Below are 20,407 nucleotides of genomic sequence, written 5' to 3'. Positions count from 1 at the left end.
TTAATTGAAGTTCTGCAAGGTGCTGGTGTGTGCTGATGGATTCCAGGACACTTCCCATCAGAAATAATCTGCCTGATTGAAAGCTGCAGCTCCTAATGGGGAGAGCAGGGATGCAGCAACGTGCTGTTGCTAAGCTACTGACATTTTTATGTCCCACTCTTTATTTACTTCACAAAACCAGAGCAAAAGAGATTGTGCTTGAAAAATCTGTACTTCAGAGCCCCACCATGACATTCAGAAGTTTGGTGATCTTGCCTGTGGCTTTTCATTTTAGTGCCTCTAATTCAGCTGTGAACAGAAGGGTCTGTATTTAAAATAATTTTATTTATTTATTATTAGTTATTTATTTATTATTTAGTTATTATTACTTATTTATTATTAGTTATTTTGCTATCTTTGCATCCTCTGCTGTTTTTTAACAAATCCATGATTTGGACAAGCCTTGGTGAAGTTTTTTTGGTTTAAATTATTGTCTTAAGTATGAAGAAACTGAATGACTTAGAGTGTTTTCCCTGAAGGAGCAAATTTTCTTGGCTTTCTTAAAAGTTATTTTTTATAAAGAAAATCCTAATACCAGCCTGGTTTTTATGAAGAGTTGAGAAAAGCTAAAAGGGCAGAGAAGTCTGTTTTGACTCTTGTAGTTGATGCATTGTTACCCTAAATGTACAAATCCATACAAATCTATTTGCCTTTTTTTGTTTTATGAGTTATAACAGGGTTTTAGCTTAAAGCATAACACAGTAATTTGTTTTCTCTCCTGACAGCCTCCAAAGGTAAAATGTTTGACAAGAATCTGGCACCCAAACATTACAGAGACAGGAGAAATCTGCCTAAGGTAGGAGCAACATTCTGTTGGAGTTTTTTAACCTTGGAGGTTTCTCTGTTTGATAAAATATTGGCTATAACTGTCCTGACAGTAATTTTTTGTGCTGATTCTACATGTAACTTCTAGGAGCATAAAGATCTACTGAAAGTCTCATTCTTGCTTTGTTTTACTTGCAGAACAAAAAAATGGGGTAAAAGTATAAACTCTATCCTAAACAAAATGTATTTGGGGTTTTTTTTCCTTCCTTCCCTCATATCTGAATCATCCTCAGGCCCTGAGAAAGGCTTTTACCATTTAATGCCCAAGTGTGTTAAGAGCTTGAAAATTCTTTTTGTTTCAAAAAGAAAGGAAGAAAGTATAATATATATAATAGATAATATATATATATATATGTAATATGTATTTGTATAATAATTTGATAGTAATTATTCTATCTTAATTATAATATTTAATATCCGTTGATAAGACCCATGTGCCAGTTATAACAAAGCAGGGTTGGGGTCAGGATAAGTCAGTAATGAAACCTGAAAGTTTTACTTTGCCAAAATGAGAGGCTTCTCTTGCTGGGTGGTTTTCCTTGATAGTAAATGTTTCCTCTTCCAAATGAATTTGTGAAACTTTGCAATTTCATCCTCAACACCTGATGGTGAAATTGGCCAGAAACCAAACAGAAACACAAGTGAGAAGCCTGCCTGTCATTTTTCAAGTTAATGGCACACAGAAGAAAAAGCAGATGAAGCAGAGCAAAGCCCATAAGTGAGATTGAAAGCTGCTCTGAAAATCCTGCATGCTTGTCACCATGTGTAGCAAATCAGTGCTTAAAGAGAAGCTGAATTTTTCCTCTAGATGGAAGAATCATTTTAGTGCTGTGGTGAAAGTCCTGGTGAAAATGAAGTTTTGTATTGCTCTTCCTAGGCAGGTCAGGCTCATAATTAAGAAATTTAAATGTTGTGAATGCAGGTAGAGCAGTGAACTGGTGAGGTGTTTATATAAACAGCAGGCACCAAACCAAAGCTGGAGCTCCAGCACAGCATCTTCTGGGGCTCACTAAAGCCTCATATTGACAAAATTCACAGTGCTTGGGCTTGGAAGGGACCTTAAAGCTCATCCCATTCCCCCCCTGCCATGGGCAGGGACACCTTCCCCTAGAGCAGGCTGCTCCAAAAGCCATCCAGCCTGGCCTGGAGCACTTCCAGGGATGGGGCAGCCACAGCTTTTCCATTTCTAGAAGTTATTTTAATTATAAGAGATGAATGTGGTGATTGGAGCATCATAATTCTAATGAAGTGGAGGCATTCTTTCAGCATCTGCTCTGAAGCACTTTGGATTGTCAGATCCCTCAACATACCAACCCTGGAAATGTCTGGCATTCTATGGAAAAACTAAAATAGCTAAATTGCTTTCTGCCTGTTAGAGAATGCATTCTATGTATAGAATCTGCAATCAACTTACCCAAGAGTCTCTGCATTAAAATAGCTGCAGTTATTTTTAAAAGCAGAAAATCATCTTCATCAGTGCTTTCCCCTCACATACAGCTCATGCTGTGGTGTGTGTTGGTGTGATAATCATCCCTGGATGGAAACATTCTAAATAGTTAACTTGTGGTCAAGTGTAACAGTTCTGGGCAGGAAATGTGGAGTTTTTTATGGACTGCAATTACCTGGGCCCTATTATTAATGACAGATCCTAATTAGGTCTGGCCCATACTGGATGTCCCCTCTACTACACATGTGGATAGAAAAAATTGTGTTTTCTCCAGATTGATCTTCTTTCCAGTAAATTGTTGTCACTTAAGCTGCAGGTTGGGTCAGCTGGAGTTTCAGAGGGTTTTACACTTATTGCAATCATGCAGTTCTCACTTTCAGGAGATGTTTTTTTGAAAGATGTCTTTATTTAAAAAGAAAACAATTCCTCAGAGCTTTCTGCCATGCAGGAGTTACAGAATGAGGAGGTATTTGCTGAAATGACAGCTGAGCAGCTGACTGGTCACATCAGGGCTGTTTTGGGTACTGAAAGTTCAAAAGCAGTGATTGTGCACTCTGCCCATGGAACCCAGGCTGATCTATGATTTGTAATCATAATTTGGGAGGTCTCCTTAGATCTGGGGAAAGGTTCTGTTTAATGATCATTAAACCCCTCAGAAAGGTTCTGAAGGGTTTAATGATCATTTTTAATCTAGAAGAAGGAGGGTGCTGCTCTAATAACAAATGACCAGCAAATGAGGAGTATGAAGCCAAAGGACACTTCTGTGTCAGTAGTGGTGTTCACAGCAGTCTAAGAACAAGGGAAGAGATGAGAATCTTGACTCCTCCTTTCAGAAGGCTGATTGATTATTTTATAATATATTAGAAAATGATCTACTAAAACTATGCTAAAGAATAGAAGAAAGGATTTCATCAGAAGGCTAGCAAGGAAAGGAATGGAATGATAATAAAATCTTGTGACTGCTCACAGCCTTGACACAGGTGGGGCTGTCATTGGTCATCATGTAAAAACAATTCACAATTCTCCAAATCACATTGCAAAGCAGCAAAACATGGAGGAGCTGAAGCTTCTCAGGAGAAAAGAAAAATCGTAATGAAAGGATTGTTGAGAAAATATGTCAGTGACATGTGTGTTCCCTGCTTTCCTGCCAGAGTGCTCTGAGAGGTGCAGGTGTCTCCTCATCCTCGCTGTGGTGTTCAGCTGGAGCTGTGCCAGGACAGCTCTGAGGCCATGAGCCTTAGCTCATGCTCAGGTGCTCTGGCACTGAATATTTTTCTGACTGGATTTAGTGTGTTAGCTTTCCCCCCACTTGGAATTTCCCAGTCAGGTGGATGGAGAGGCAAATGGAAGCACTGCCACACAGTTTGATAAGGAACAGACAAAAAGCTTTTTTTGCTTTTGTCATATGGAGACAAACTGCAGCCACAAGATGTTATTCTGAACGTTGCACAAGTGGTAATGGCATATTTTATCTTCTGAAAGGCACAGGAATGAGATGAGCAGCACACTTAAGGTGGAATGGGCTTGTCCAGGTTATCATCCTGCTCCTGGGATCTCTGCACTGAACAAGGATTGAATTTCCTTGTATATAAACTTGCCATGTTCATTAAACAACTACATAACCTCCATGGTCTAATCACCTACTGTAATTTAAAATGTACCTAATGCATGTCAGCCTGGGAATTGCTAAAACCTTACAGTTAAACTATTTCACTTTAACCCTGTCCTGTCATTTCAGTAGCAGAAGCTGCTGCTGCTGGGGAATTTCTGTGCTTTGCTGTGTGAGTTGTTTCAGCTGACTCCTTACAGAGGAAGGTGTGATTGTGAAATGATGCTTCAGGGAGCTTTTTACATTGTTTTCATTCAGATTATTACTTTTCTGAGCAAGACATCAGCTTATTTCTCAATTCTGCTCAGATCCCCAATATATCTCCTCCTCATTACTGCTGAGGTTGGGATCTGAAAGGTCCAGAAATGCCTGAACACCTCAATGGTTTCCACTTGCAAACTGGTCAGCAGCTTCACTGGGCTTAATATGTGCAATAATATGGGACATCTATGCTGGACTGTGCATCTAGGAAATTCTGTATTTTTCTATATTAATATTAAAATTCAAGTTGTATTTTATAATACATGTATATTTTTTGTATAATACAATATTGATAAATATAGTAATAGAATACAGTAATATGAATATAATATTTATATTTATGATTTTATGATATGGTAGTTCTTATATTTATATATGGATTTATATATTTATATATTTTATATACTATATATTTTTATATATGAGATATATATGTATATCCTATGTACATATATCTTTAATATATTTATATCTTTATATATAATTTTAAAAATTTTTAATACGTTTTTTATATGGAAGTTTTTCCTCCAGAGCAGCCAGACTAAAACTCTCTCCCTTTCTTATCTTTACCTGTAGGAAGCTGAAGTCCTTTCACAGAATAGAGGATGATCCTCTCTTTGCTAATTAGCTATCCCTCCCCAAAACACCTTTTTTTTATTGGTTTGTACCAGTTTTGGTGAGGGATGGGTCATCCTGCAAGGCTGTCTCTTCACCAGAGATGAGCATGCTCTAAAATGCATCAGGGAATAAAAAAAGGGTTCAATGCAGAGCCTGTCACAAGTATTTCTGTCACACTTGTGCTGCTGGAGGAGAATAATTCAGGTGTTTTGACAGAGATGGGCTCAGATGGGGAGTTCTGTAATGACACTGTGGAGAAGGTAATTTTAGGCAGACATCCCAACTCCTGGGCTTTAAAATTCCATTACCTGGATATAAATAGTGCAGGAATTAGATCTTATCTTGCAGTTACTTCCTGATGGTTTCTTGTGAGGTTTGTGACAAAGGCAATTGAAGCAGAAGTTGCTCTGTGTAATGTGTGTGTCTTTCTTTTCCAGTTTATTGAGAGAACACTCAATTGATGGCACTGGCTGGGCCCCAACTAGAACCTTAAAGGTACTGATTTTTTTTGTTTTTTATGTTTCCTTCTAAATAAATCTTAAAAAACCCTTTTTTGGCCTTGGAAAGAATCAGCTCATGTGGTTTGCTCAAGAGCAGGTTTTTGAGGTGAGGATTTTTTGTCTTTGGTACAGTGCTGACTGTAGAAATGTTTTGGGAATTTTGGGGTGACTGCACAAATCCTGCTCTGCTCCAAGGTTTTGGAGGTTGGGATTACCCTGAGAACCCACACTCTGTGAGGTGTGCTGGTTTTCAGCCAGGCAGCAAACACAAGAGCATCCTGTGAACAGCAATCCATAACCCTGGTAATTTCCATGGGATTGATACTCCTGACAAAATCAGTGCAGAGCCCTGAGCAGGGCATTTATCTTCCCCTTGCTGTTCCCAGGAATGCTGCCAAAATTGTTTCTTGCAGAGCTTTAACTGCATTAGGTGGATAAAGGGTACACATCAGGTGTTTGTCTCTTCCAAAAAACAAATTGAAAATGACCTTTATCTGATACTTGGTTTGCTCTTTGGCACTGTGAATGAGATTTGTGACTTTCTTCATCTGTAAAATCTCTGCTGAGGTGAGCATGTGACTTTCTGGAAGCAAAATGAGTGTTTTGTTTTGTGGATTTTCTTAAGCACTCTTTCCCTATTGTTTTTTCATCACTTGGTGTGATTTCGTTTTGCCCTTTGTGTTTCTGTTTTCACCTCAGGTTAAATCAAGGCACTGAGTAATTTAAGTTAATTAGTTCTGTTCCTGTCCCTGTGTTTTCATTCAGAGAAAGTTTTAAGCTTAAAAATGAGTACAAATGGACAAGAAACTCAGAAAAGAGGAGCTTTTTCTGTGATTGTTGAAATGAAAGATTCAGCAAGAGAAAAGGAAGCAGTAGCTTAACTTCAAAAAGAGAAAAATCAGATTGGATTTTTATATTTTGAACATTGAAGCATCACAGTTGTGAGTTCACTTTTTACTTTTCATCACCACCAGGGGAGCAGTGAGAATTTGCACAGAAGCTCTGTGGGCTGGAATCCAGTCTTGGCCTGTTATGGACTTGAAAATCAGGATTTAATTTGTGAATTATATGAAGTCAGCCTGGTTTTCTGCAGGAATAGCTGACCAGTAAAGCACTCTGAACTACTCCTAAAGAATTAAATTGGGAGTGGGCATGTCCTTCTGCCACAAAAACTGTTCCAAGGGCATTAGAGAAGCCATTCAAGGAGAGAACACACATGCACAAACCAGCTGCATGTGTGGGGCTTGTGTGCTTCACCCTTTAGAGGGCTCAAGTTTTTGGTTGGGTCTCATTTTGGAACCCTTGTGGTGACAGCAGAGCTCTTACATGTAAAATCCTTCAAAAATCAACTGCTGTGACCTTTTAAATATTTTTTTATTATCAAACGGGTAGAAACATGAAAAAACTTTCTGAAATAAAAATGAAAATCTGTTAAATTGTCTGGAAAACTTACCTGATAAAATGTATTTTTTACAGTGTGGAGGATTATTACGAGGGGAAGACCTAACTCAGTTTTGTTTCCCAGCATTTTTTTGCACTTGCTGTCATCTCATCCATGATTGAATTCTCCTCAGGTTACCAAGTGTTGAGCTTTATCTATTTTCCCTTCTTTGTGCTTGGGAACACATTTCCCTGGACCACTGTGAAGAGCAGCCTGTGTGTGAGAGAGGGAAATAAAGAATGTGCTATTTCTGAATTCCTGCCTGAGATGCTGTTTTGAAATCAGCTTCTGAGCAGAGTTGGGCTCTTCTCCTGAAACAGATTTAAAACATTACCCTGCCAGCCTGTCTATATATACACTTTTATAATCACTTTCTTTTTATTCATAGAAACACTTCAGAATCCCAAACCCTTAGGTAGTTTCTGGTAGTGATTGGTCTCCAGGCTGTGGATTGTGTGAACACTGCTGCAGTGTTTCTTAGCTGATTTTTGTGTTCCTTCTGCTCCTTTGTGATTTTTGTGTTCCTTCTGCTCCTTTGTAGCTAAACCTGAATTAGCAACAGGAGCTTATTTACCTTGTAATCTCCTTTCTGTCACATTGTGCATCATTTTGTTGCACACTTTCCTCTCCAAAGCAGCTTATTCACAAAGCTGGAGACTGCTGCATTTACTTTGGGCCCTGCTCAGAGTATCTGAACTTACTTTTCTCCTGTTTTTAGGTGTGATGGTTAAAATGAAAGTTTCCCAGGCAGAAAGCAAATAGATGGCTTTAATTCCATTCTATTCTCAGGGTTTTTTAAGTGATGTTGGAAGTACCAGCTTTTAAATACCTCACATGACTTCACACTGCTGCTGTTTCTCTGCTTTGTAGCCTTCAGTAATTTCAATTTCAAACTCCAAAGTGCTGTAGTGGCTCCTGTTAGTCCCCAGCATGTGCCTCATTTGCCAGGATTATCACCTGCCTAGCTCAGTTAGTTCTCTTAATATTCCTCAGTTTTGTCCTAAATGCTTGTTTTCATTTTGCTCTGAGAACATCTCAGGTGATTGATTTTAAGAACTGAACAGGTGGATGTGTATTTTAAATGCCTGCCTGGTTCTAAAAGTCAGGATCCTTCTACAATTACCTCTGACTAAATGCAGCTGGAAATGGCTTCATAAATCACTGCCTGATTGATGGACCTTAAAAATAATCAAAGCACACTTGGGCAGCTCTGTGGAGGACTGAGCAGATGAACAGTAAAACAGTGTTTAAAAATGTAAGATGGATGTTCACAGGGAATATTTGTCTTTTTTCTTCTTTTTGTAGCTGTGTTCTCACAGAGATCAGCTAGGCTGTTCTCTGGAGCCTTTCCATGTTTGTTAGGTGTATGTGCAGTTCAGTTTTTCACTGAGACGGTTCCAAGTGCTGGGTTTGTCATTTTTGTGTTCCTGCTCCTGGCTCTCCTGAGAGCAATAAACATCCAGGTAGTCTGAAACTCCAGATCTGCAGAGAGCTTTTCATGCCCCCCTGCAGGAAACACAGTTTTCTCAGGAATTTCTCTCCCATAACTCCAGATCCTGGTTAATAAATATCTGTCTGTGCTATTAGATTACCTGATCCAAAAGGAATTAAGAGTCATTTCCAGTAAACTGTTGCTGCTTGGAGTTGATCCTTAGGAGCCTTGCTTATTTAATTAATGTTTTAATACTAAATGGCAGCATTTTGTCCTGTTTGGTTCACTGGTTCTGCCCTTGTCTTCAGTCACTGGAATGACTTCATTTGGAATTATCCAAATGTCAAACTCATCTCTTGGAGAAATAAATCAGAGGGTCCTGACTTCATTTTCCCTGTTTACCTCAGTGTTTAAGCATCAGCCTGAGGAGTTTTGAAAGTACAAAACTTTACCTATCATCTCAAGGAAAATAAGATGGTCTGCTGTCAACATCATCTGTAATTAGTGTAGAGGAGTGTTTGGAACAGACAATAAAGTGACTGTCACTGTCTTGAGCATGAAGGGAAAAAAGAAACCTGCAAGCTTTGTTAGATTAATTCTTGTTGCTCAGGCTGTTTTTCTCAGCATTATGATAACATTGTACAGCTATTGATTTATTCAAATCCTCTTTTGGAGTTGGTCTTTTTATGTGTCTTCCTCACCTCTAAAAATTGAATAAGCCCCAGATAACAACTTCAGACCCAGTATTTTGAAAAAGAAGCTATGAACTGCTGAAGACAATCTTCTGTGCAGATCTGGCATTCAGGTTTTTTCTTAAAATAAGCTTCAGGAAATATTTTTCCAAAGGAATATTGTGTTGTATTTTGACTTCATTATAAATTGGCTTTATCAGTTTTGTAAGAGGTGATTTATTTCTTTCCCTTCCATACATGCCCAGGCTGGTGAAAATATAGAGCTGAGTGTCTTCTAATGGCTTTTTTGCTTCAGAAATGCTTAGTAAAATTTTTATTTTCTCTCTTTAATGTCCCTTGGCAAAGCCAAATTTTTGGTGTAGGTGTTATTATGGGCACGTGAGTGAGGAGAGCTGAGATAATTGTAATTAACCCATGCTTGTTCTCCCCACACTGCTGGTTTCTGAATATTCACTTAGTGCCAGCTTTAATGCAGCGAGCAGAGTGCTCTCCAGAGGGTGATGGCTTCAGTGCTGTGATCACTGTGATCATTAAAAAGTCACAGAGAATTCCCCAGGGAACAGTTTCCCCAGGATTATCCCCTTGTCCTGCAGTAACCACGGGGACAGAGGTCAAGGAGTCAGTGACAGAGTGAGGGATGGGAGTGCTCTGCATGCTTGGCACTCCCAGCTGCCCTGCTCTGGGACAGCACTTTGCTCCTGTTTGCTTTCCCCTCCCATATTCCAGTACAAAAGGAATGCTTTTCCAGCCTCCCTCCTGGTTTTGTGTTTGCTAACTGGAGCAGTTTGTGCCTGTGAGGGTACCCAGGGCCCTGGGGGGAGCTGCTGCTGTGTTTGGGTGGGAAGCACAGGCAGGGATGACAGGTACATGACAGCTGAGGTGGCTTTTGTGGGTGGCTGAAGAAAGGTGGCATTCACTCTGTCACCTTTTTCTAGGTGGAAACAATGTTTTTCAACCTTTGCAAGATTAAAGAAGAGCAGGAGAGGAAATATAAAAAGAGATTTTGTTTGTCTCTGGAAGGAAAACTTTTTTTTGATCCCCAGGACAAGTTTTTTGTGGGGATGAGGGATTGTTTGGTGGGGTGGGATGAAGTGTGCTTGGTGGTTTTTTAGGCTGCAGTGAAGAGAGGAAGAAACTGAGATTGTTGTTAAGAGATGGTGGAAGAAGGGAAAGGAAGAGGAAAACCACGTTGAGGAGGTGAATAGGCAGACAGCACAGCAGGGAGCTGCCCCAGGAGCTGGCCTGGACTAGAGCAAGCTGGACTTCAGAGTGGCATTTCCAGCCCTTTTTAAAACAAACCAAAAAAATTTACTTCAGATATGCTTGTATAAATTATTGCTGCTCCTTTTGTTCATCTGACTGGGTTAAATTGTTTGTTTGTAAAGAATTGTTTAGCAAGGAGCTTTGTTTTGTTTAGTCTGTTAGATCAGAAATGCTTCTTGGATCCCTTGAGGGAATTTCTTAGATTGGAAGTTTGTTAGATGCTTTTGTCTGGTTTGCTCTCTTCTTCAATTAATGTATTAAATATACTTTGCCTGTTAAAGGAAAATCTTAATTTAATCTTAATTAATTCCATACCTCAAAAACAGTGAGGTAAACTGGAAAATTTTAATTTAATCTTAATTTGCAATTTCCATGTTTGCTTTCACTCTCCAGAAGTGTTTGTGGTTGTCTTTCTGAGCCCCTTGTGTGTGGCATGGTTTCAGTGGCATTGCTTTTGTGAAGTGGCTCTGAGAACTGTCCCTTGGCAAGATCAGTGACTGAGTTAAGACCTCCTAGAAATGCAAAGCTTTGAGACTCCCTGGCCTCAGGAGAGGCTGTTTCAAAAGCTGCATTGAGGATTTTGAGGATTCTTGAACTTCAGACACTGCTGCAGCAGCAGGTTTTTTCTCCTCGTTTGGCATGCTGTAAATAAATCTGTGGGCAGGGGTTTAGTGTAACTTTTCCCTCAGATGCAGCACAAAAATAGTGCAGAATGAAAAGGGACAATTCTAAAGGGGTGTTTACAGCAGTCTGTTGGACTTCTGACTTGCTTGTGTTGACTTCCCCATGCTCCAGCCCAGGATGGTGGCAGTGCCATGGAGCAGACTGTGCTTCCCTCATTATTCCATGTTCCCCTCACCCACTGTGGATTTAACCAGGTACTGCTGTGCTTGGGAACCCCAGCTCTTGATTTCAGACACCATCACTGCCTCCTCTGAACTAACAGTAAATGTGAATTAAACCCATTTGGATATCCAAGACCTGCCTTGGACTCCCAAAGGCATCTGAGCCACAGGTGACATCTGAGCTGATGGGAAACCTCTGGGACACCACCCAGGGAACTGCCTGGGCAGGCTGGGGCAGGAACCAGATAAAGCAGCTCAAGGAGTTTGGCAGCCCAGGTGTCCTGGTTTGGAAAGCCAGGTGTCTGCTAAAGAAGGCAGGAGCCTCCCCTGAAATGGAGAATGTAAACCCTCCCCACCCCTCCCAATTGCTATCAATTTTAAATTAAGGGGCTCTCAGGCAAAAAATATGGGAGCAGGAAATATCAGTTCTTTAATAGTGAAGAAAAATAAAAGGATAAAGTAAACAATGCAGTACACCAGAACAACAGTGACAGAGTCAGAACCCAGCCTGACACCCTGTGGGTCAGGGGGTTGGTGGCAGTCCCATTGGAAATGTGGCTGCAGCCCTCCTGCAGTGTCAGGGGTGGTTCTGCTGGAGCAGGGGGATCTGTAGAGAAGGATGTATTCTTCCTCTGAAGATCCAGTGGAAGGAGAGGCAGCTGCTGTTCCTCTGGGAATCCCGTGGAGAAAGCCGTGCTGGTGTCTCACAAACCTCTGGATTATATCTGGGTAGCAATGCTTGGCTCCTCCCTCTGGGCTCACATCTCCCAATGGGATGTTCTAGTTCTTATCAGCCATGCAGTGACATTCAATAGTCTGTTATCAGCAATGTCCCCTCCTAGGGAGGTGTGAATGTGGTCACTCAGAGAGAGAGATAAAGCAAATTGCCCACTTGACAAAGGTGATCTGCCATACAGATGGGAATGGAAAACATCTTGCATGGCAATCTGGAACAGCAGGCTGCAGGTCCAGCACAAAAAGCAGGTTTGGGCCAAAAGCAGAGGCTCTCTCAGCTTTGCTCTGTGGCTGCACCTCAGCAGTGGTGCCCTTGTCCTCTGCAAGTTTGATGTTAAACCCAGAGAAGTCTGATGAAAAGCAGCTTTGTGAAGGAAACAGCTTTTCAATTCTGATCTTGTACAAGTGGGGTCTCACTGAAGTGCAGCACTGTCAGGGTGTGCACCATGAACATTCTCTGCTCCTCCCTGTGAAGGTCGTCTTTAAAAACTCCTGCACATGGGCTTAACTTGATTTTCAGACTATTTAATCCACAAGTTCAGTAAATATTTGAATCCTGATGTTTTATTACACTGAAGGAGAACAGAAGTTTTGAAGCTGTTAAATCTGACATGATCTTCATGGGCTTGCACATCCTTTTGGATCCTCAGGAAAACCAAAAGCAAGCATCAAGGCTGTGCTTATCTGCTTGCAGCCAGCAGCTCTGCTGAAGTCAGCAGTGCAGAGTGATTATTTCTGCAGTTCAACAGTGTTGAGTTTTTCAAATACCAAATCGTTGCTTCACTTTTGCTCATCTGTTCCATCCCACTTCCCTTTCTCAATATCCTAGGTTTCAGTCCAGCCTATCCTCAAGCTCATTACAAAAAGCAATTGTCCTCTGGTAGTAATTTAGCATTATTTTCTTATGGAGCCATGAAAGGGTATAAAAGGAATCCAGCAAATCATAAACTGAAATAGATGGAAACATCAAAAATGGTATTAAGACTTGCACAGGTAAATTATTCAGTAATAATAGTAATCCTGTTATGCTTTGTGGTGTCTAGAATGGCAGTGGAGATGTACAGCATTCTGACAGCTTGTGCCTGTACAAAGGTTTTTGTTGGTTTTTTTTTTTTTTTTTTTTTGATGTTTCCTTTTTTATTTTTTATTAGAACTCTGTAAAACCAACTCAAGTGAGTCAAGCACCCCAAAGCGTTAAAACCAGGGTTCAGCAAATAAGAATTTGGGAACAATTGATTATATAATATGAAAATATGATATCACATCTCCTTTTTGAGCTGCAGCATTTACTTGTGTGAGGCATTGGAGCTTGTCTTGGACAAGGAGGAGTTCTGTCTGGAGAGAGCTCTGCTGGTGTTTGGGGAGTTCTGGCAGAGCAGGGGGGTCAGCACTGCTCAGGGTAAGGAGAAGATGAGCTCCTGAGGGTTTTAGAAGACACTGCCTTGCTCCTGGTTTGTTCCTTCTCAGCCATGCTGGTGCTGGAACAGCTGTGGACAGTTTGTACCCCTGGGGATGCAGGTTTGGCACCCAGCAGTTAGAAATGGCCAGGCCCCAGAGTCCTCAGGTGACCTTGTAGGTGTCCAGGATGGTTTTAATGCTCAGTGTTGTGGTTCTGCAGCTGCAGCCTGCTGTCCCATGGTGTAGGTAGAAGGCAACTTCTAAAAATGTCATTTTGTCCTGTAACTCTGCCTCCCTGAAGGGGAGAACAGCCTTGGAGGGCAGCAGTGGAATGGGATCCTGATCTTTGGGGGCAGAGGGGTTCCCCAGAGCTGCTGAGCACTCTCTGATCCCTGGATGTGGGAGAATCAAGTGGAAATTGAGACCTTCCTGCCTTTTGCTGCTCTCCATGCCAACAAACCTTCCTTTAATCTGTGACTTTGGCACATCACTGCATTGTGCTAATAATTTACCCCAAGGATTAATACAGGTGTCCTTAATACCATGCTCTGCTGCCCTCTGCTATGCCTGGTGTCTGTGCCAGCAGTTGAACAAGCACAGAAGCTTAAATAAAGTGTGAAACAATGATTTCCATCCCTTCTTTGAAATAATTGAGTAATAAAACAATTAAAATTGAAATGTTCATTTTTCTTCTGCTTGCCAGGGAGCTGGCAGAGCTGTTCTTTGGGAGTGAGGGTGACTGCTCAGCACTGGACTCTTAAAATTTCCAGATAACTGGAATTTAATGTTCATTTTTCTCCTGCTTGCTAAGGAGCTGGCAGAGCTGTTCTTTGGGAGTGAGGGTGACTGCTCAGCACTAGACTCTTAAAATTTCCAGATAACTGGAATTTAATGTTCATTTTTCTCCTGCTTGCTAAGGAACTGGCAGAGCTGTTCTTTGGGAGTGAGGGTGACTGCTCAGCACTGGACTCTTAAAATTTCCAGATAACTGGAATTTAATGTTCATTTTTCTCCTGCTTGCTAAGGAACTGGCGGAGCTGTTCTTTGGGAGTGAGGGTGACTGCTCAGCACTGGAGGTATTTGCAGATAACTGGAATGAAATGTCTGGGTCACCCCTTTTGTGCAGTTCAGTGCCTGTGCTGCCACGTTTGAAAGTTGCTGTCTTTGCCACACTTGAGAAGGTGCTGAGGCTGGAAGGGCTGGCAGTGCCAGCCCTGCTGGGCAGATTGATGTTTTCAAAGCTCTCTTGGTTTGGAAAGACAGGAGTCTGCTGAGGAAGGCAGGAGCCTCCCCTAAAATGGAAAATGTGAACCCTCTCCTTCTGAATTGTCATAAATTTTAAATTAAGGGGCTCTCAGGCAAAAAAATATAGGAGCAGGAATAACAGTTCTTTAGGGAAGAAAATAAAGGAAAGAAGATAAAAAGATAAAATAAAGAAGATAGTGTACTGCATGGTTTATTTTATTTTATCCCTAGAAGAAAATAAAAATATAAACAGTGCAGTAAACCAAAACAACAGTGACAGAGTCAGAACTCAGCCTGACACCCTGTGGGTCAGGCTGTTGGTGGCAGTCCCATTGGAAATGTGGCTGCAGCCCTCCTGCAGTGTCAGGGGTGGTTCTGCTGGAGCAGGGATCCTGTAGAAAGGTGCATCTTCCTCTGAACATCCAGAGGAAGAAGAGGCAGCTGCTCTTCCTCTGGGGAATCCAGTGGAGAAGCTGTGCTGGTGTTCCAGAAGCTCCAGATTATATCCAGGTAGGAATGTTTGGCTCCTCCCTCTGGGCTCACATCTCCCAATGGGATGTTCTAGTTCTTATCAGCCATGCAGTGACATTCAATAGTCTGTTATCAGCAGGTGTTGTGGAAGAGATAAGGAAAACTTAGCAGAAGACAGCTGCCCTCCAGATGGCAAATAGAATACAATTTACTTGGCAGTCCAGGCCAAAAGCAGCTAAACTGAGTGGGTTTGTGCAGGAGCAGAGGGAATTGGATGGTGAGAGGCTGTGGGATGCTGACGTTGTGTCTTGTTCATTAGGGCATAATTGGCCAGGGTCCTTAAGGGATGGGGATTTCTGTGCTGCACACCCTCAGCTCAGGGCCCAGAGCAGGAAACAAGCTCACATACACTCAGTTATTGAAGGTCTTTGCTGTGCATAGGAAGTTTGGTGCTTTGAGGCTTTATCTTTAGTGTAAATTTGTAAAATTGCATTTTAGTTGTGGAATGACTTGAGATGCATGTTTATGTAAGAACAGTATTTCTCTGTACTCCTACTGCAGCTCACCCTCTTTTCTCTGATATGTTGACAGTTTCAAGAATTTGTTTGACCCCTCTTTAATTTAAGAATAGGTTGCTGAATTAGCTTTCATTACCCACCCTTTAAGCAGTGCTGTTTTCAGCTGGTGGCAAATCCTGAGGTATCACTCCTCTCCTTGAATGGAGGAGCAACAAGAATACACTCAGAATGCTCTGACCTTCTGTTTGAATATGCAGTATTTGGTTTTTGCTGCCTTCTAAATATCAAGTGGCCATGAAATGGGAATGCCTTTTCAGCATTTTGATTTAAATTAGTCATACATTACTCCTAATCTAGATTTTTTTCCAGTTATTTAATGGATTAACTAAGTTTAATTTAATGGAAAAATTAAGTTTGTGAACACATTCAAAACTCCTGAAATGCCTGACTAACTATGTTTTTCTTTGCAGGATATTGTCTGGGGGTTAAACTCTTTATTTACTGTAAGTAAAAGAATATTTTGCACATCCCCTTTTCTTTTTCCTGCCTGGTTTAGTTTCAGCATCACCTAATGACAAACCAAACTGCCTTTAAAAGTTTAGGTCTTTATTGGCTTCCTTGGCTTCAGTGGGTGTTGGATGAGTGTGAAATCAGATTGTGCTTTTGTTTGTGGAATTCATCCAGACTGTCTGAAATGCCAGCTTTTTGTACATGGGTTTTGCTTTGGTTAGAAATATTAGGGGATATTTTGGTAACAAATTGTTTGGGATCTTCCCCTCAGTGTGAAACTACTTCTGCTGATTTGCAGGAAATAGAAATTCATACTGCTCTGAGAAGGAATTGTGTTGGTGTTAGTCTTTAAAAAAAAAATGTATTTTGGTATTAATGTCTGCCCTGCAGTCTCATTCCTTGTTTTTATAAAACCTGACTTGTCACAGAATTTATGTGATTTTATTCAGGGATCCCATTTCCTCCTCTGTTTTTTAAAGATATTTGGGAGGAAAGAACCTGTAATTACAGGAGCACCTTGGAAATGGAGGAGAGGGCAGGGAGCAACAGCTGCTTTTGCCCTAAAAGTGCAGAGAAGCTAAGTCTTCACAAAAGTTACTTTTTTTAAGGATTCCTTTCCTCAGCCATTGCTGCTGGGTGGGAAGGTCAGGAGGAGGCAAAGAGCAGCACCACCTTGGTGGCCACATTTGTCATCTCCTCTGGAGGGACCACTGCAGGGTGTTAGAAGGAAGCTTGGATTTCCTGGCATCCAAAGTCTTGGTTGGTTTTTTTCAACAATTTCTTTGATGTAAAAGTTTGGAGAGCATTTGCCTTTCCAGCAAATGTGAATTGCATTTCAGAGTCAGTCTCCCTGTGCATGCCAAGTAGAAGGAAGCAAAATCCTCAGGGGCAGAGCTGCATAAAATCAAAATACTGAGCAAAGAGCTGCAGGGAGGGGTGGTCCTACCTAGGGAGACCATGGGGGTTTGTCATGGCTGTGTCAGGAAAATGAATCCACAAACACCAGAGGTTTATGCCCAAAAAGGAGGCAGAAGAGTCCTGTAACTTAATTCAAATAAAGGGAGAGGCCATGTGGCATTCCCCTGGGGTCTCTCCAATTTTTGGAACATGCAGCCTCCTTTTTATCCTGATTTCCCAGCCACATTTCCCTTCTCTCTTTCCCCATTGGTTGAGGTACTTGAGAGGTACAGATTTCCTGAAATGCCTGATACTGAAGATTTCTCTCTAATGTATGACCCTCCTTTTAATTTTTCATTCTTATGGAGTTAAGGGTTATTCCCCAGTGTTTCTTTTCTCTTTCAATCTCCAATTTAATTTATCAACAAATCTACATTTTGTTTGTAAAGGCAAATATCTTTTTCCATTCATCAGTCAGTGGAATCCTTCCCATTGTTTATTTTATCTCTCAGTGCAGGTTTTATCTACCACTTGTGATTGAGTGTTATTTTTGATGCTGATTCCTCTTCTCCATTGTTTTTAACTGTAAACCCTTTCTTCTTCCAAAGGTAATATTTGAGATTAAACTGAGAGACTTGAGGTTTGTCAGGACTATTTCTGCTCCATGTCCCCACATTAGTTCTTTGCACTCTTTTACCTCTATTTCCACTATTTCCTCTATTTCTATTATTTCCTCTATTTCCACTCCCTTGTTTTTCTCAGAGCACTAAAGCTTCCCTGTCAGGCTCTGGGTCACAGAGAGAGTGAAATTGCTTCTTCACAGAGAATGAAATTGCTTTTCTGTGGAGGTGGAATTAAGGAAACTCCCACTTTATCAGCACACTGTTTGCAGAAGGTTTTTTCTAGGTTTACTTTGTCCTCTAAGAAAAATCAACAGGAATTGTGCCTCCTGGAAGTTTGACTGTTCCTCTAAAATTTACTTTTCTGCCAGAAATACTTTCACTTCCAGGGAGAAGTGTCATGGGGCCCACACCAGCAGGGCTTACATGCCCTGGTGCTGTTGCCATTTAATTGCTCTGTGATTTGCTTTCCAATTACCAAATTACTCATTTGCATTTACCTTTGGCACCGAGGCAGTGATTAAATGATGAAATGATGAAAAAAATGATGAAATGAATCCTGCTGCCCTGTTTGCTTTATTCCATTTTCTTGTTCCTGAGGTCTCTGGGCTCCTGGTGATGCAGTGAGTGGGAGCCCCTCAATGTTCTCTCTTTCTTTTCCAGGATCTTTTGAATTTTGACGATCCTTTGAATATTGAGGCTGCAGAGCATCATTTGCGTGACAAGGTGAGTCAGTGGTTTATTTAAGGCAGGTTGTTCCTAAACAAGCACACATTCTGTACTCAGCACTTCCCAGGCAGTTCCTTTTAGAGTGGTGGAGCTGCTGCTGGAGGTAGCTGAGTGACTCATTGTATCAGCAGCCAGTTACTCAAACAAAAAGGGCTTTCTCTGGGAAAGCAAACTGCACACAGCTGAGTTAGTCACCATCTGCTGGGCTTGTGGGCCACAATGTGGTCACAGCCCTAAAATAGATAATCTTTCCCTTCTTGTGGCTGAGATTTCCCTCAAGTTGTGCATGTGCTGTGCAGCAAGCTGATGGTGAGCTGCTTTGCCTTAGAAGATCTGTGAGAAGATCTCCTCTCTCTCTGTTTTCAAAGGCAGCTCCTTTACTCAGAGCTATTCTATGTTGCCTGTGTTTATAAAGCCAGGAGAAATCTGGGCAATTTAAAGAACAGGAGTAGAAACTTCTATTTTCTTTTTACTGATCCTAATATTTGTGTATTATGGAGTGGGCAAAGCAGAACATGGCCTGGTGAACATAAATGAGATGTACTGCTCACCTCTGAGCAAAAGTGCCAATTTCTCCTTTGGATCCATCTCCAAAATTCCATCATGTCATGGATGTTTACTCAAGCCCACAGAACTCACTTCTAGTTATGTTCAAGACATCTTGTTCTAATTAAACTCTTCTGACACTTTTGTTGAAGTTCACCTTTAAGATTGCAGAAAGTTTCCAGGTAAGCAAGTGTTGATTTGAAGAGTTCATTGAAAGTACAGTCAGGCAGTGCACCTAATTTATCTCATTTTTTCAAGAGGAAATACCAGGATTGCAAGTTCATCTTTCCAGCTATTTTTTGATTAATGAGATCTTGTAGCTATTCTGGTATTCATCCATGTGTGCAGGGCTGAGATGAGAACATACAGCAAAGCTGGAAAAAACAACCTGCAAAACTCCTCTGGAGGAGAGGGGTCTCTGTGCTTTTGTTTTATGGAATTACAGAATGGTTTGGGTTGGAAGGAACCTTAAAGCCCATCCCATTCCATCCCCTGGGTGGTTCAAATTGCTGTCCTGCACCTCTCAGCCTCATTGAGAGATTGGAAATCTTGGGAATCCACAGAAAGGAAAATGCTGCCTGATTTAAAAGGCACACCTCCCTCAAAAACAAAGGTGAGCCCTCAAAAATAGGTACTGCTACACTAATTAACTAATTACATGGAAGCTGTTTGAAGAAGTAAAAATGAAATTAAGTGATTTTTTGACAATCTTCTAAATCATAATTTTTTAGGGAAAACACATTTTTTATTTATTAAACTCCTAGTGGTCTCATAAGCATCTCTAAAATTCATATTATGCCATTTTAATTTTCTTTTTTGAGCCTATCTGAATTTAATGTGTGTGTAATGACAGCACCACATAGGGCTGGATTTTTTGTAGTGTGTTTTGTGGTGACATCAAAAACACCCAATGATGCCTTTGTGGAGAGAATAAATAATGCAAGGGAGAGGAAAAGCTGCACTTGCAGCCTGAGTTGTTTTGGTTCCCTGTGGCAGGGATGTCATATTTTACATAAACACTTTGTTGTGGAGTCAGACTGCTGTGGTACCATCCTGGCTCTTAAAAAATACTTGCAATGCCCAATAGGATTAATATGGGAATCTTAATTTGTTTTCTTTCTTCTGAGACTTGTTTACATGTGTAATAGAATTATAAAAATAGTGTATATGTAATAAATGTGCAGCATCTGTATGGACAGATGTGCAAGAAACAGTTCTGCACACAAACATCTGTGTGCAGGGGAGTCCTGGGAGTGTGGGGTGTGTGACAGCCAAAAACTGCACCCAGGGCTGTCTGCTGTGCTTCTCCCAGAGGAGCTGACTCAGAATTTCACTGATGTCCCTTCAGATCTGAAATCCTGAGGGTACCAGCTAATCCCAGGTCCTGCCTGTGGTTAGTGAGAGCTGAGGCTGGCTTTGGTCAGCTCCAGGTCATCACAAATCACTCCTGCCTTGCAGATGCTGGAACAATCCCAGCAGAGGTAGCAAATTCTTCTTGCTGACTGTTGGGAAACAGCTGTGCTGGGAATGTTTGTGTTGGGTCAGGCTGGAAGGGGCTGCTGGGATCCCTTTCTCTGTGAGGCACCTCTCCATTCTTGCATTAAATCTGAGCATGTTTGGAAAAGCAGCCTTGTTCTAAGATATAAAATTCAGAGCTCAGGTTCCAGAAATTAATTGTCTTATTAACCTGTCCTACCTGAGATGCGTGTTAGTGCAGCTTCAGCTTCCAGCCCTGCCTGACTTCCTTCAGCTCCAGGAGGGAGCTG

General features: G+C 41.2%; 1 protein-coding gene across 1 annotated transcript in view; it reads left to right on the top strand.

Moving 5' to 3' along the window:
• The window catches only part of UBE2F (ubiquitin conjugating enzyme E2 F (putative)), a 59,923-nt gene that overhangs the window by 21,629 nt on the left and 17,887 nt on the right, over positions 1-20,407 (top strand). Inside the window, exons 6-9 of the mRNA XM_058028335.1 lie at positions 765-835; positions 5,237-5,294; positions 15,810-15,842; positions 18,030-18,092. Of these exons, the coding sequence (XP_057884318.1) occupies positions 765-835; positions 5,237-5,294; positions 15,810-15,842; positions 18,030-18,092 (225 nt within the window). The remainder of the gene's footprint in view (positions 1-764; positions 836-5,236; positions 5,295-15,809; positions 15,843-18,029; positions 18,093-20,407) is intronic.

Source organism: Melospiza georgiana, chromosome 7, assembly GCF_028018845.1.
Source record: "Melospiza georgiana isolate bMelGeo1 chromosome 7, bMelGeo1.pri, whole genome shotgun sequence".
Lineage (NCBI taxonomy): Eukaryota > Metazoa > Chordata > Aves > Passeriformes > Passerellidae > Melospiza > Melospiza georgiana.
Note: the sequence above shows the minus strand (reverse complement) of the source record. Positions and strands in the feature narration are given on the sequence as shown.